At 38.2% G+C, this 14,156-nt stretch overlaps 1 protein-coding gene across 1 annotated transcript in view; it reads left to right on the forward strand.

Annotated features, from left to right (window-relative positions):
* The window catches only part of LOC124722056 (mitochondrial-processing peptidase subunit alpha), a 107,386-nt gene that overhangs the window by 18,163 nt on the left and 75,067 nt on the right, over positions 1-14,156 (forward strand). The window contains exons 3-4 of the mRNA XM_047247251.1: positions 2,393-2,472; positions 10,244-10,326. Coding sequence (XP_047103207.1) covers positions 2,393-2,472; positions 10,244-10,326 — 163 coding nt within the window. The remainder of the gene's footprint in view (positions 1-2,392; positions 2,473-10,243; positions 10,327-14,156) is intronic.

Raw genomic sequence — 14,156 nt, forward strand, 5'->3', positions numbered from 1 at the left:
TTTTTTTTTTTTTTTTTTTACTTCACTTCAAGTAAACCAAAATAATATTCAGTACATTGTCCTTATTAATATTTTCATCAAAGATATGAAAAGGACAGGCAAAGGAAAATTTGGCATTGCAGACACATTTCCAGGAAGTACTTTTATTGTTTTTACAGTTAATGATTTACACATGCTGAGCCGGTAGTCATCATAGAAACAGAGGAAGCATCTTGCACACATTATAAATGTGGCATTTTTACAATTAAGTGATTGTTTTGAAGTTTCTACAGATAAACAAACTTCGTTTACGTTCATAAAAAGTTCTCTCTCATCGCACAGTTTGGCAGCAAACCACCTGTACACATAATTTCACCGAGTATTGGCGAGGGTAGTTGGTGATATACAATGGAATGTATTTTGATACAGTCTTCTCTGACTGTGATTTGTTTTCCATCTCTTGATGGGCGGATTTGACCTGTACTTAATACCTATTGTTCGCATGCAGCTGGCAAAAGCTGCTCGAAGGTCAGAATGAAACTAACAGAATACGAAGTCCTGTATGCATTAGTTACAGTCCCTTGAGTCACTGTGGATGCTGTAAGTACAATCCTTTCTTGGAAATTTATTTGCCATCCCAAATTTTCCTTTACCTTTCCTTTTCTTGCCTTTTATGAAAATATTAATAAATGCAGTATACTGAGCATTATTTCTGTTTGTTTGCAGTGTAAGTAATATAAAAACTGGAAATAAAAGAAAACTTTCTGACTAGGTCCTTTACCCAACAACCCTCAAATTACCATTTTGTGCTCTTTCCGCTGCACCGGCCACTGCCTCCCACATACGCTAACATAAGCGGCTCGTGTCTTGCCTGCCTTGCATAATTAATGCTATTACTTATAAATGTTTGCCCATCTGGAGCTGCCACTTCTGTCACTTTCACTTCTGGCCAAGTCCTGAATGTACCATAAATTTGGACGAGATCGGTGATGATGAGGTGGTGCTATCCTCTTGTGAGTGCAGCCAGCTGCGACACAGGCAGCAGGCCAGCTTGTTAGGGCATCGGCTCACCAGCCCACTGCACTGTGCACTCTGCTCACAGTATTCGCCACTGCAGCAAATTGCCTTTTCTACAGTACACATTGGTTCTGCTTTCAATGACCAGAAACTTATGGGGAGAAAATACGAGTCTTGACAAAGTGATTCCTACTATTTATCAATGGATTCTTACATTGTGATTACCAGCAGAACTGACATACAAAAATGCAATTCTGTCAGTGTATGCTTGATTTGTGTTACTTGGAAATTAAGAAGTGTCCATTAGAAGAATCTGTCTCAGGTGAAGATATTTTATAATTGTTATTGCTGTCACATACACTCTTCTAAATGTAAAAAATACCCATGTGGGTTCTGTAACTGATTAGAGATAAAAATGATAAACTGGTGCTATAATAAAGCATACAAGCTTGAACAGTCACTGAATCCAATGACAACCTGCCCGTAGATAGTAGAGGAGAATAAATACATGGCTTTAAAGAGCAATTGGTGTGGGCAGATAAGTAATCAGCGTGGTTTGCTGGGGAAGTGACGGGCCGGAGAGATGCGTCACTGGACAGAGGGTGCCCCGTATGTGGGGCTCAACTGCAAAGTCCCATGAGCCACCCCTGTTTCTCATTAAGTACAAAGTAATAATTGCATATAACAGCTATAGGTTGTGTTTCCACAATAGAGCAAATCACAACCACAGGAGTTCTGTGAACAACAGGGAAGTAGAGTAATTCTTTTTAATATATCTCAATTATTTTTTTTTTTTGAATTTTAATTTTCATAGTTGAATTTTTGATGCTGTGTGAACAGCAGGTAATGTGTTGTTGATTGCTTGTTCCTCACAGTAACGGGGGATGCAGTTTATTTATCTTTTGTCTAAAGTGCTGAAATGATTTTAATTAAAATGTTGAATAATAAAGAAATTCCATTACAGAAAATCTGATAACTTGCAAGCTGAATAGTGGAGAATATATGTATATAGCAGTCTAGTGTGTGCATTTCATTATTGGCAGTGGATATTGAGACGAATGTAAACCATCTGCAATAGAGTGACAGTATCACTCAATGCCTTCCTCTGTAAAGTTGAAAATTAGGAGAGAACTGTTACTGAATTTTAAGGAATAGATGTGAAAAATACTATTTATCATTACTTTAGGGAGATAATCCCTCATGCATCTCTCCGAGTATCATAATCCTTCCCTGCAACTAGACTCAGTTCTCTCAAGAAAGCAAACATTTCATGATTAATGAACTCATATTTGCATTTATTTTTAGTACAAAATTTATAATTTACAGTCTTTTCTGTACACTACCATGTACAAATATTAAAATTTTCTTTAAATGACATTTCTGTGTTTTCTTACAGTTATCATTGATGCTGGAGCAAAACATGCTGGTAACTACGTTGGAGGAATTACCCACATGCTTGAAAAACTAGCATTCAATGTAAGTAATAGGTTTTGATGAGCTTAGCCCTAATATTTATTACTGTAATACCCGTCACGAAAGTAAACACATCAATAACATACTGACGACTTGCGGAAATTCAACCACACACAAGTATCGAATTGTGTCAACTGACGTGCCATTCCCAGATGTGGCAACATTGCAGTGTGTAGAGGGCTGTGGTGGAGGGAAGTGAGACACATGACTTCGAGCTGCTTAGCTTCACAAAAGTGACTGTAGTCTAAGACAGTGTTCTTTGATGCCCAAGCATAAGGGTTTTACATTATCTGTTACAATATGGAATGTGTAGTTTTTGACATCAGTAACATACATATAAGTACACTTTTCATATTCCAGACTCTTTCCATTTACAGATTTAGAACTGATTACTTCCTTCTATCCCACAACTCATGTATTAGACAGAGAGACTTATTAAGGAGGAGAAACTGTAAGGTGCTTTTAAAATTAATTCTGTTCTGCAAGAAATTTTGTTCTCCTGCAGCAGATAACTAAAATGTTCCATTTCTGTAAACGTCAGTTTTCTGTGAGACTGTCACTGAGACCACTACAATGTGTCCTTTACATCCAAACCACTTCTGAGCAAAAGATTTAACTAGAAACTGTGAAAATTTACTGGGGGCCTAATCATGCATAAATCAAGTATGAAAACTTTACCATTGAGCTCTGAAAGTTCCTCACACAGAAAACAATTTAATTTTCTGTTAACCTTTTTTCTTTAAGCCAAACTGCTTTTATGATAAATGAAATTTACTGAGATGTATTACCACTCTTTTGTACATGGTCTTTTCAGACTGCTTCAAAAACATTGGCCGCATGTAACTGTCTAGATTCTCCCTTTCTCTATAAAAATGGTTTTACAAAATGTGACTGCAGGATTACAGCAGCAGCCTCTGTTCCAGCAGTAGGAGTCCACATCCTTAGGTCCTCAGGAGTGACAGTGTTGTGTGGCAGTGTGGGGTGATTATGGCAACTGGGCAGTGGGTCAGGGACAATTCTACCTGATTCTTTTATTGGGGGAGGAGTGGCTGGAGGGGGGGAGGGGGAGTAGTTGGTATTGTGAAGCCTCAGTCAGGTGTAGTAATTGTCAGCTCATGGGTCCACGAGGTGGTGTGACAGTGCTAAAATGCATCTGGCAACTGTGGATATGGAAAGTGGTTTCATGTGTCATTGCTTTACTATGACCAAGTTACTATCAAACTTGTACTTTAGTGTGTAAATAGAATAAAATATTATTATATGTGTAGAAGATCCAATTATAAGCTCACTGGACAAAACATTAGTTACCTTCCTAAAAAAATGCACTGGTTGCTTTGGAGTGTTGTACAAGGTATAGATCTGGTTCTAGGCGGTCAAGTGTCCTACCGGTACTGACGTAAGTCATGCCAGCGAAGTGGTGTGTGTATGACAGACAGTGTTATGGAACCAGCACATGGTCAATGTGGGAAGAAGTTATTGTGTCTGGATGTGCGCATGGCCAATCAGTGAATGAAGCTGCCAAAATTGTTTGTGTATCAATCTGGACTATCCAACATGTCTCCAAGGAATGCTACACCACTGACAGCCATGTAACACTGTATGAGGGTAGTTGTGAAAAGAGCCAAACTGACAGGTGCCGTAGATGACTGTAACTCCTGGTCAGTCACAACTTGTTTCAGACCTGACAGGGATTGCTGCTGTCAGTGAATACAGGTTCAACTTGATCAGTTTCTGAGCAAACATTGGAAAGCAAACTGTATGCAGTTGACATTTGGAGTCAGGTATCTTGCAAAAAACTGTTGTAGGACTAACAACACAGAAATTGTGCAGTAGTGGACTGGAGGTATAAATCAACAAGTTATGATTTTGCATCTTTCCAAATGATACAACATTTCAAATACACTGACTTTGTCAATGGACAGTTTAACCCATAGTAGGTGGAATATGTGGTTCAGGCCAGAGGAAGTTATGTGATATTTTGGGGGTGCTTTTTGTACCATTAATTGGGTCCAGCTTACTATAAAGTGTTATGGAACTGAATTGGTTTGTGTATTGCAGTATTCTTGGTGACTAAGTGTTGCCCTTTCTTCTACATCTTCATGATGAGTATTTTGCAGTGTTCACTGGGCTGCGTGCGTACATTCCTGATATGAGGTTGGCATCCCTGCATCAGACGAGACGTACGAGTTTTTGTGCTCTGGTAAAGATAAGTTATTCAGATTGTAATAACAGTTAGATAGTACAAATTACTCATCAAATAATGTGTTAGTGTGCTTTCTAAACTTACTATTAAAGGTATCACTTTTCTGTATGCATTGTTCCAGAAAGCACGAAGAGATAGTAAGGTCGAGTTGTAGTCACATTTTTGTTTAAGTTTTGATGCAGTTAACTTGGAGAACCCTGTTTAATTGTTCTATTTTTCTTTCTGGCAATTTAAATGGAGTGTGTGCATATGTTATTAAGTTCATATTTCCAGAAATTAGCATGAATCTGAAGTTGTTGGATTTAGATACTTTCGCACTAGCAATTTCTTTACATACAATTTACAGAAATTAAAGTTACATTAAAAGTTACACTCTATTGTGATTAAGTTAATCAACTGAAACTGCACTTAAGTGAGTGCTGAGTTCTTGTTGTAAGCAGGAATAATTAACTTTGTACAGTATATCAAACACCTGAAGTGCTAGCCTGTAGGTATAATTTTTGTGGCTCATAAATAATAAAAATTGTGTAAAGTGTGTTAAGTGATTTAATTCAAATTTTAAGTGTGTGATCTGTGTTTCAATGTGTGATAAGTGTGGATGTTATCGTAAGATAGTCAAGTAGGGAGTGGTATGTGTAGACTGTGGGTCAGAATTTCACATGGGTGACTACTGGAGAACTGTATGGGGATCTCAATGAGGCTCTCCCAATGAACTATAGGCTCTGCAAAAAAGACGAGAGAATCACTAACTGGGAGGCAAAGTTTGTGACCTTCAGGACGAATTAGAACACGCACAGTTTGAAGTAGATATGTTGAAGGGGGGAAGAAGATTGTGGGAACTGGCTAAAGGTAAAAAGCAGTGGGTGAAAGAGAAACTCATCTACATTTGAGCTTACAGTATCGAATAAATTTGACTTGTTACCTCAAGGAGGACGCGAAGCACCTCATTCAGCTGTAGGTCCCAGTAGAGTGCAGCAGATTTGTAGCAAAGAAACGTAAGTGTAGGTTGACATCAAAAGAGAGTAGGAAACAAAGAGTCTTGCTGCTCGGTAGTAACCATGGGAGAGGTGGAGGTCAGATGGTAGGTGACAAATTAGGACCAGGGTACCAAGTCACAAATATTGTGAAGTCAAGAATTAGCCTTAAGCATGTGACAGAGGACATAGGGAATTTCTGCAAATATTTTGCCATAGAAGAGCAAGTTATTGTAATAGGGGAGCAGGGAACATCCTGGCTAAGGACAGTAATTACAGCAGTAGAGGTGACATGGATGATCTCTCTCTCTCTCTCTCTCTCTCTCTCTCTCTCTCTCTCACACACACACACACACACACACACACACACACACACACGAGTTTTGTGTGGAGGCCCTACAGCAACATGACCAGTCCTGGGTTAATACTGCATTGGTTAAACTTCTTGCAGAAAATGTACAGGGTGACAGAGGAGGGCACCATCACACAAAGCAAGATCCATGTAATTATTGGTGTCAGACAGGTACCTTTTTTCAGTTAGAATCAGAATTCAGGCACCCTGTTTTGAAAGAAGTCAAATTAACAGGTGAGCCCCTTAAAATGCTTAAGAATGCAGTGTAAACAAGTTCACTTGTTTCCTCAAAATATTAGAGGATTGAGTAAAAAACTAAAAGGGCTTGCCTGGGAAGTTTAGAGAGCACTGAAAAGATGATACCCTGAACCTATCTGAGCACCACATAACCACATGTTTAGAGAAGTTATGTATAGACAATTACACTCAAGCAGTGTACTCATGCAGAACTAATATAGGAAAAGGAGAAGTTGTTGCATATATTAACATAAAACACAAGTTCAAAAGTATTGAGACAAGTAGATTTTGGAGTGACCAGCACATAGAAGTGTGTGCATGTGAACTATACTGAAAAATAGCTCACTTTTAATTGTAACTGTACATAGATTCACAATGGGAAATTTTCAACTGTTTATGAGGAATCTAGATTCCTTACTGTGCTATCTATCGGACAGCAGCAAGCAATTAATAGTCTGTGGTGACTTCAGGATAGATTTTCTAAAGGATCCTGATAGGAAAAATGATATGGAAACCTTATTTGGATCCAACAATTTGATCTCAGAAATTAACTGTCCAACATTCTAGCATGAATAGCTAAAGACAGTAGGTGCCTAAGTGATAATTTTTTCGTTTGTGAAGTTCGAAGCAAGAAAATAATGGTTTAGCCAGACTGTTTAACCAGAAGCAAATGCACTCTCTGATCATGTTGCATGGTTAGTGCCTCACAGTGTGGATACTCCTCAGTGGATTTCAGTTAGAATAATTAATAACTCCAGGACAAATATTTTTAAGAATAGTTTGCAAGAAATTACCTGGGATCAAATTTATAATGAAACAAATGCTAACACAAAATGTAATGTATTCCATGAGAAATAAATACCATTATTTGAAAATAGCTTTTCACATAAGCAATTCAGATAGGACACTAACCCTGAAACGGTTCGCTGTTTTTTGCAGCATGAGTGGGCACACGCCGTACTTTGTACAAAATGTAAAGAATGCTGCCTTCATGTTACCAAGATAAACAAATAGGAGCAAAATCACCGTTTTATGTTAGTTTAATTAACCAATGATAAAATAAACTTTCATTGTATCACTCCATTGGCGTGCACAATCTTACCCCACAGTAAGGACCCATTCGAAGTGCTATCCCATTGTGGGATTGTGCCACAAGATCGTAATCTGAGTCATTTTCTTGCATGGATTCGCAATTACTTCTCATTGAGCTTGCTGTTTACTTTGTATTATTGATGCTCACTTGGACAGATGACAGCTCAATTTAGCATTGTGTTAGCTAAAGCAGTAATGAAGGAATAGTTACAGGCTATCACAGTTTTAAAACAACAGTGGAACAGTACAAGACTGTTTTTATCACTCCATTGGCGTGCACAATCTTACCCCACAGTAAGGACCCATTCGAAGTGCTATCCCATTGTGGGATTGTGCCACAAGATCGTAATCTGAGTCATTTTCTTGCATGGATTCGCAATTACTTCTCATTGAGCTTGCTGTTTACTTTGTATTATTGATGCTCACTTGGACAGATGACAGCTCAATTTAGCATTGTGTTAGCTAAAGCAGTAATGAAGGAATAGTTACAGGCTATCACAGTTTTAAAACAACAGTGGAACAGTACAAGACTGTTTTTTGCGGTAGGAAATCTTTATACATAGTTGTGCCCGCTTGAGGGTTAAACAGCCATGTAAAAAACCATGGATCACTAGAGGGATTAGTGCCTTGTGAAAGGACAAGGGAAATGGATCTGATAGCAAGAACAAGTTGTGATTCTGCAGTAGTTGCAAACTACCCAAAATTATTAAGAAAAGTTATTAAAAAATCAAGGAACATGCACATGCACATAATGTCAGAAATCAACAACCAGTCATAGAACAGGATAGTGTCACTGTTGGACTGAATGGAAGGTAGCAAATATACCTGTGTTTAATAATCATTTATTAAATATAGTAGAAAGTATAGAGACAAACAGTTAAATAGAAAAATCACAGCACTATGTTAAAAAAGCAGCTCGCATAAAATTCAATCGTGTGAGTGTACCATCAACTTCTCATTTTGAAATTAAGAAAAATTATATATTTGTCTCAAAAATGAAAACTCTTTTGATTTTGATGCAGTTTCCAATAGATTTCTAAAGATTTATTCCTGTATAATAAGCCCTGTCTTAACTGCAATATGTAATGCAACACTAGCTGAAAGCAATTTTTCTAGAGAGGCTAAAATATGCCATTGTCAAAACCCTCTTTAAGAAATGTGATAGGATGATTGTCAATATCTACTGACATATTTCATTGCTGACACAATTTTCCAGAATTGTGTATTCTAGAATATTGTGTATTCTAGAATAGTATGTCATCTGAGCAACAATAATATCCTCAGCAAGTCACAGTTTGTATTTCAGAAGAGTTGTCTTCTGAGAATGCCATTTGCATGTTCACTCACAAAATTTTACATGCATTGAATATTAAAATAGTGCTGGATATTATTTTCTGTGACCTATCTAAGGCATTTGAGTGTATGAATCACAGTGTGCACCTAGATACATGGAAAATGTCTGGGAGGATTTGGCACAGTGAGTGAAATCAAACACTGAGCATTCTCGCAATTTGGTAGCTATGAGATATCATCAATGAGTGGCTTCAGCTGCATTTGGCGTGTTGACGAAACATGAATACTCTTGTCCTTGGCAAATTGAGGCAAGTCTGAAGGCTGGAGGGGGTTTTGTATGGCATTAGCATGATGTCTTGTGGGGTGACAAATTATTTGCCCAGTGTCTGTTAGTGTCTGTTAGTATCTGTTAGTTTCAAGTGGCAGCAGTGTGTACAGTCTGCAAGATGTTTTTGCACTAACACTTCTGATATAAACTTTGACCTTCAACCAGCCACACACAAATGAATATGGTACTGAATTATTTCTCAAATGGTTTTATTTTAAATGGGATTGTTTTCTGCTGTATCTGTGATTGATGTAACAGCCACTGTGAGGAACCCTACTGTGTTTCCGGTCTGCACAGTGCAACTTGTTAGCTACATATTATGGTTAGAAGGGTGAAGAAGTGTGTGGAGAACACTCATAAAGCTCTGACTGAGAAATATGACTGTTGGTTTTAACTATGCTCATCACGCTGTATTGCTACCAGAATTACAGAGTCACTGTACTTAGTTGTAAAACTGACAGGTATCAAGGAAATATTGGTTTTCTTTTAATTGTTTAAAGGTTCATATGAAAAGCTAATTTGGCATCTGTATCAGAGACATGAAAGTAAGAATGTGCCTCAAGTGCCAAGGCAGTTTGTCCTAAGTTCATTGTATTAGCACATGCTGAAGTTCAGCAGCTGCCCCATTTAATTTTCAATTGGAAAGTGCATTTACCATTGAAACAAATCTTATCTAGAATGTTAAAAGCATATGATCTAATAAATTTATTTAAAATTCAATAATATATTTTTATCATTTGGCTATAACTGTCCAATCATTCATTGCAACTTCAAATATTAATCTTGAATGAGTCTTCCCTATTGCCTGTTTCTTCAAAGTAAACTTTTGCATCTGGATGTCTCTTCCCCCCTCCCCAATGTGTGTGTGTGTGTGTGTGTGTGTGTGTGTGTGTGTGTGTGTGTGTTAAAAAATAAAAATAAAAATAAAAAAAATGTGTGAAGTTGTGTTAGCTGAAGATTCCAACAGAACAAAGCAGTTGTAACACTTTAAAGATATTGTGTCACTAGTATTGAGACTTGTATTGTGGCTGAAATGTCTTGAAACAGATAATGCAGTATATAAATATAAATATGTTTACTTTTGTCTTGTGTGAAATTAGCCCAACCTTACATGATAAGTGTGCAAACACACACACACACACACACACACACACACACACACACACACACACACACACACACACACACACACACACTCTTAACACTGGATTTCCAGCCCTCCCCCAAATAGTGATGTTTTACTTTTTGTAATTTGTGTAGTCTCATATATAACTTTGTTTTTCTTTCCGTTCCAGAGGACACTTGCTTATGACAGTAAAGACAGTATTTTATTGGACTTGGAGAGGTACGGAGGAATATGTGACTGTCAGGCTGACAGGTTAGTTTTTGTTAGAAATAACATTATGGTGGTTCATACATTAATTAGCAACTGATGTGGAAATAGTTCCCATTTTTGAGAGAGGAAGTCTTATTAGCTTGGTGGAAGCAGTTATTTTGCCTTGCATATGACTATGTTGTCATCAGATTTTGCACTAGTTGTCTGAGTGGTAGTTGTACAAAGGGCAATTAAGGCACAATGTTTTAGTACAGTCAATTGTAGACATTGTCAAGGACAGATACAGGGGCAACTCCATGTTCAAAACTGTTTACTCATTTGGCTTTCCATGTGCCATCATGTCCTTAGATTACTTTGCTAGGGTATTGTGGTCAGGATCAGTATGTTATGGGTACAATGACTGCCAGTGGATAGCATGGAATTCAATAACAGTTAAATGGGGTATAATGTAGTACAGAGCTTCACAGCAGATGTGCTTGGTAAGCAGACAGGGAGTGAAAGACTGCAAGCAGCAAGCACTGTACCCCTCCATCATCACAGGGTATAGGTTGGAGACTTGTGTAAATAAGAAAATTGATCCTGAGGCAAATGCCTGAAGAAACCTAGAATGGCTTTATGTTGTCTGTCACTTTGCAGATACTTCAAGCTGCATATCAGTGCAAATTGGTACTCAAAGATTTTTTATTTTCCCAGTCAGTTGCGCTACGAATCCTATCGAGTCCTGATTTGTTTCACCAAGCGGGGTAGCACAGTGGTTAGCACACTGGACTCACATTCAGGAGGACGACAGTTGAAACCTGCATCCAAACATCCTGATTCAGGTTTTCCATGATTTCCCTAAATTGCTTAATGCAAATGCAGGGATGGTTCTTGCAAAAAAGCATGGCCACTTTCCTTCCCTGATCTGAGCTAGTGCTCCGTCTCTGATGACCTCTTTGTTGGCAGGATGTTAAACACTAATCTCCAGTTCTTGGTTTGTTTCCCCAACATGACCGGTGCTCCACCTGTAGGCACATAAACTAATAAATTCCTTGACAAATGTACATTTTCTACACTTTCTTTAATGCTGGTAAGAATATCACATCCAGCTTTGTGGTTGTGATATCTGCACGTTCGTAGAGCCCTAATGAATGTGCAATAAAACCTTCACATAGAGTTTGCAAGGTGGCTCTGGATGGCATCTATTGTAACATGTGTGGAACACATGATTGTCACATTAGATAAGGGCGCATAGTGAAAATTCTACATGAAGTGTACATAAATGTTCAACTGCAACTACCAAGTATTCTATCATTAAATCACTATCTGTGAAAGGATGCAAAGACTTCACTAAAAATTGTGCAATTTTGTAGCTCATCCAAACAGCACTCACTTGATTTTCCTCACTTTTCTTCCTCCACTTCTGAGAGCTTCCTTTTTTAAGTTTTAAAACCTCTTGTACACTTTCAGATCATTCATATTTTTCGTTTCCGTATTCTCTGGTATGGTAAGACATGTAGTGCCTCTGTAAATTTAACTTCCTGAAACTATTTGGTGTCTTATAATACACTGAACATTTTTGAAACCCACCTTTTTGTGTGAAACACTAAGATTCCTTGCCCTGCAGATTCAAATGCAAAGAAATTCTTGATGTTACACAGTTATGATTCGATAGTGCTGCCATTAGATGGTGCCACTGTCAAAACTGATGCTGTCCTACTTCAGAGGTGGCTCTTCTTATGTACTGCCATGATGGCATGATGCACATGCATTTCCCTCACTCCCCACCATACCACAACTGTTGTGCACATGAGCTCAAGCATGAGGAAGCACAAATGCTTGCACTCAAAATAAGCGAGTTACTAAGAGCTAGCATAGAAGATCACTCACCAGTTCATTGCTGGACAACAGGTGAGCACTCGCACAGGACCATCAGAAGCCACCATCTCACAGAAGTAATTATCTTTTTCTTGACCCTACTCTCTCTTTGATTGAATCCATTTGGGATCCTGCTGAGAGAGATGGGTAATTTGCAACCTTTTCAGGGCGGTGTACACCAGCCGTGACTGACCATAAAGTGGTCGTGGATCATCATGGCTCCCTGCTGCTTCCTGTGAATCCTTGACATGAGAAGCTATTACTATCTTCCAGTCAATTGGAGGATCTACACACATCTGTGTAGGTTCATCTATTGCAGTTGCCTGATAGTGTACAACTAAGTTCAGGAATTTCACTTGCAAATTCAGGAAGAGTGGAGTTCAAATATCTGTCTGACCTTCCCTACTTCGGTTTTCATAACCTGAGCAGGTGAATACCAGGCTGATTCTCTTTAAAAAGACAAAGCTGATTTTCCCTATACCCTGTTGTATCCTAAAATGTGCTCTGTATCTATTTGAGCTTGTGCTTTGTTTCCAGCAACCATATTGCTAACAAAATGTTAAATCATAATCTTCCTTCTGTTCTTCTGACAGTATGCAAAGGATAGTACAAAATCTTTTCAGCATAGAACTGTTTGATTCACCTTTTAAAAATAATTTCTGTTACAATCAGCGCCATCTTTTCGTTCTCTAAGACCATCAGACCATTTTTGATTCAACAAAGTTTTCATTTGTGAAAAGAAGATTGTCATATAAGGAAGGCATTCAAGTACTTTGAAGTTTTTGGCTAATTGGCTGGAGTGCTGTGGTGATGAAAGAACTAACTAATTTGATCCCAGATGATTTCAAGCACCTCTAAGACTTGAGACAGAATTTGTTTTGTGTCCTAGTCCCCCCCCCCCCCCCCCCCTTTCAGACCTCTCTCCCCATGGCTTTTCAGTTGGCCACCACAATCTTAAGCCCTTGGCTTCTGGAGAAGAAAACGAATGCTATAACCCATTTTTTGATAGACCAAGATTTTTATTTAATTTTTGGCTGTATGGGTGCACTTTGATCATCAGACATCACTTGTTTTGTGAATGATTGTGACATTGATGATAAGAAAGCAAAATGACACCCACCTAGAACAAAGCTTTTGCCTTTAATGTTGTGTTGCAGAATGATGTGGACTGTGAGGACTGACAGGTCCAAAGATTCCTATTTTCAGTGGTGTGCCACCCAAGTCTTTAATGGCTTGTGAACTAGGTTATTCTGAGTAGCTGTTAAGCTCATTGAACTCACCAAATATAATTGGCTGATGCAGGCATTCTTTTATGAGCTTTAAAGACACTCATCCAAAGCCCTGATCCACTGTCAGTCCTTGGGAAAAATTGTATAGCAAAACTGTTCACAAAACTTCTTAGTTCCACACCAGTATTCCTTGCAGATAACTGGCCAAGAGCTATGGAAAATCATAAGAAGCTTGACCTGTAGTTGACTATGAATGGACAGGACCAAACATGCGCATAGAGAATGGGGTGTGATTTTTTCCATGTGGTGCCTCAGACCACAATACTATCCAGTACCCTGTGATTAGTGTGTAGAAAAAATAGCACTACTATTGTGTAGCTGAATAGTAAATTGTTTGGCCTTTAAGATGCTCAGCATTGTTGAGGCAATCTGTCAAAATGTTTATGATCCAAGAAATATTTCTTAATGTTTGATTGTACTTTCACCAGCTCTTGACATTAATACGGCCTTTCCACCTGCTACTCTTCATGTTAATGCAGAGTTCCTATCGTGTTTGTTGTCCACTCCAGTTACTTTTATTCAACTTCCTTGATATTGCAGTATATGTCCCAGGAATCTTCTGTTTTTTGTAACGTGAGTGTTCCATGAAGTTTTACATCATTCAGTGTTCAAGACTTTTCATGGCCATCTCATGTAATATGTCTGTAGCTTGCTCTTACAGTAGATTTCACGTGACTCTCTTTTTGTTTCCCTGTATTGATATGTGTATATGTGTAATGTTCATAA

The sequence above is a fragment of the Schistocerca piceifrons genome, chromosome X (assembly GCF_021461385.2).
Source record: "Schistocerca piceifrons isolate TAMUIC-IGC-003096 chromosome X, iqSchPice1.1, whole genome shotgun sequence".
Taxonomy (NCBI): Eukaryota; Metazoa; Arthropoda; class Insecta; order Orthoptera; family Acrididae; genus Schistocerca; species Schistocerca piceifrons.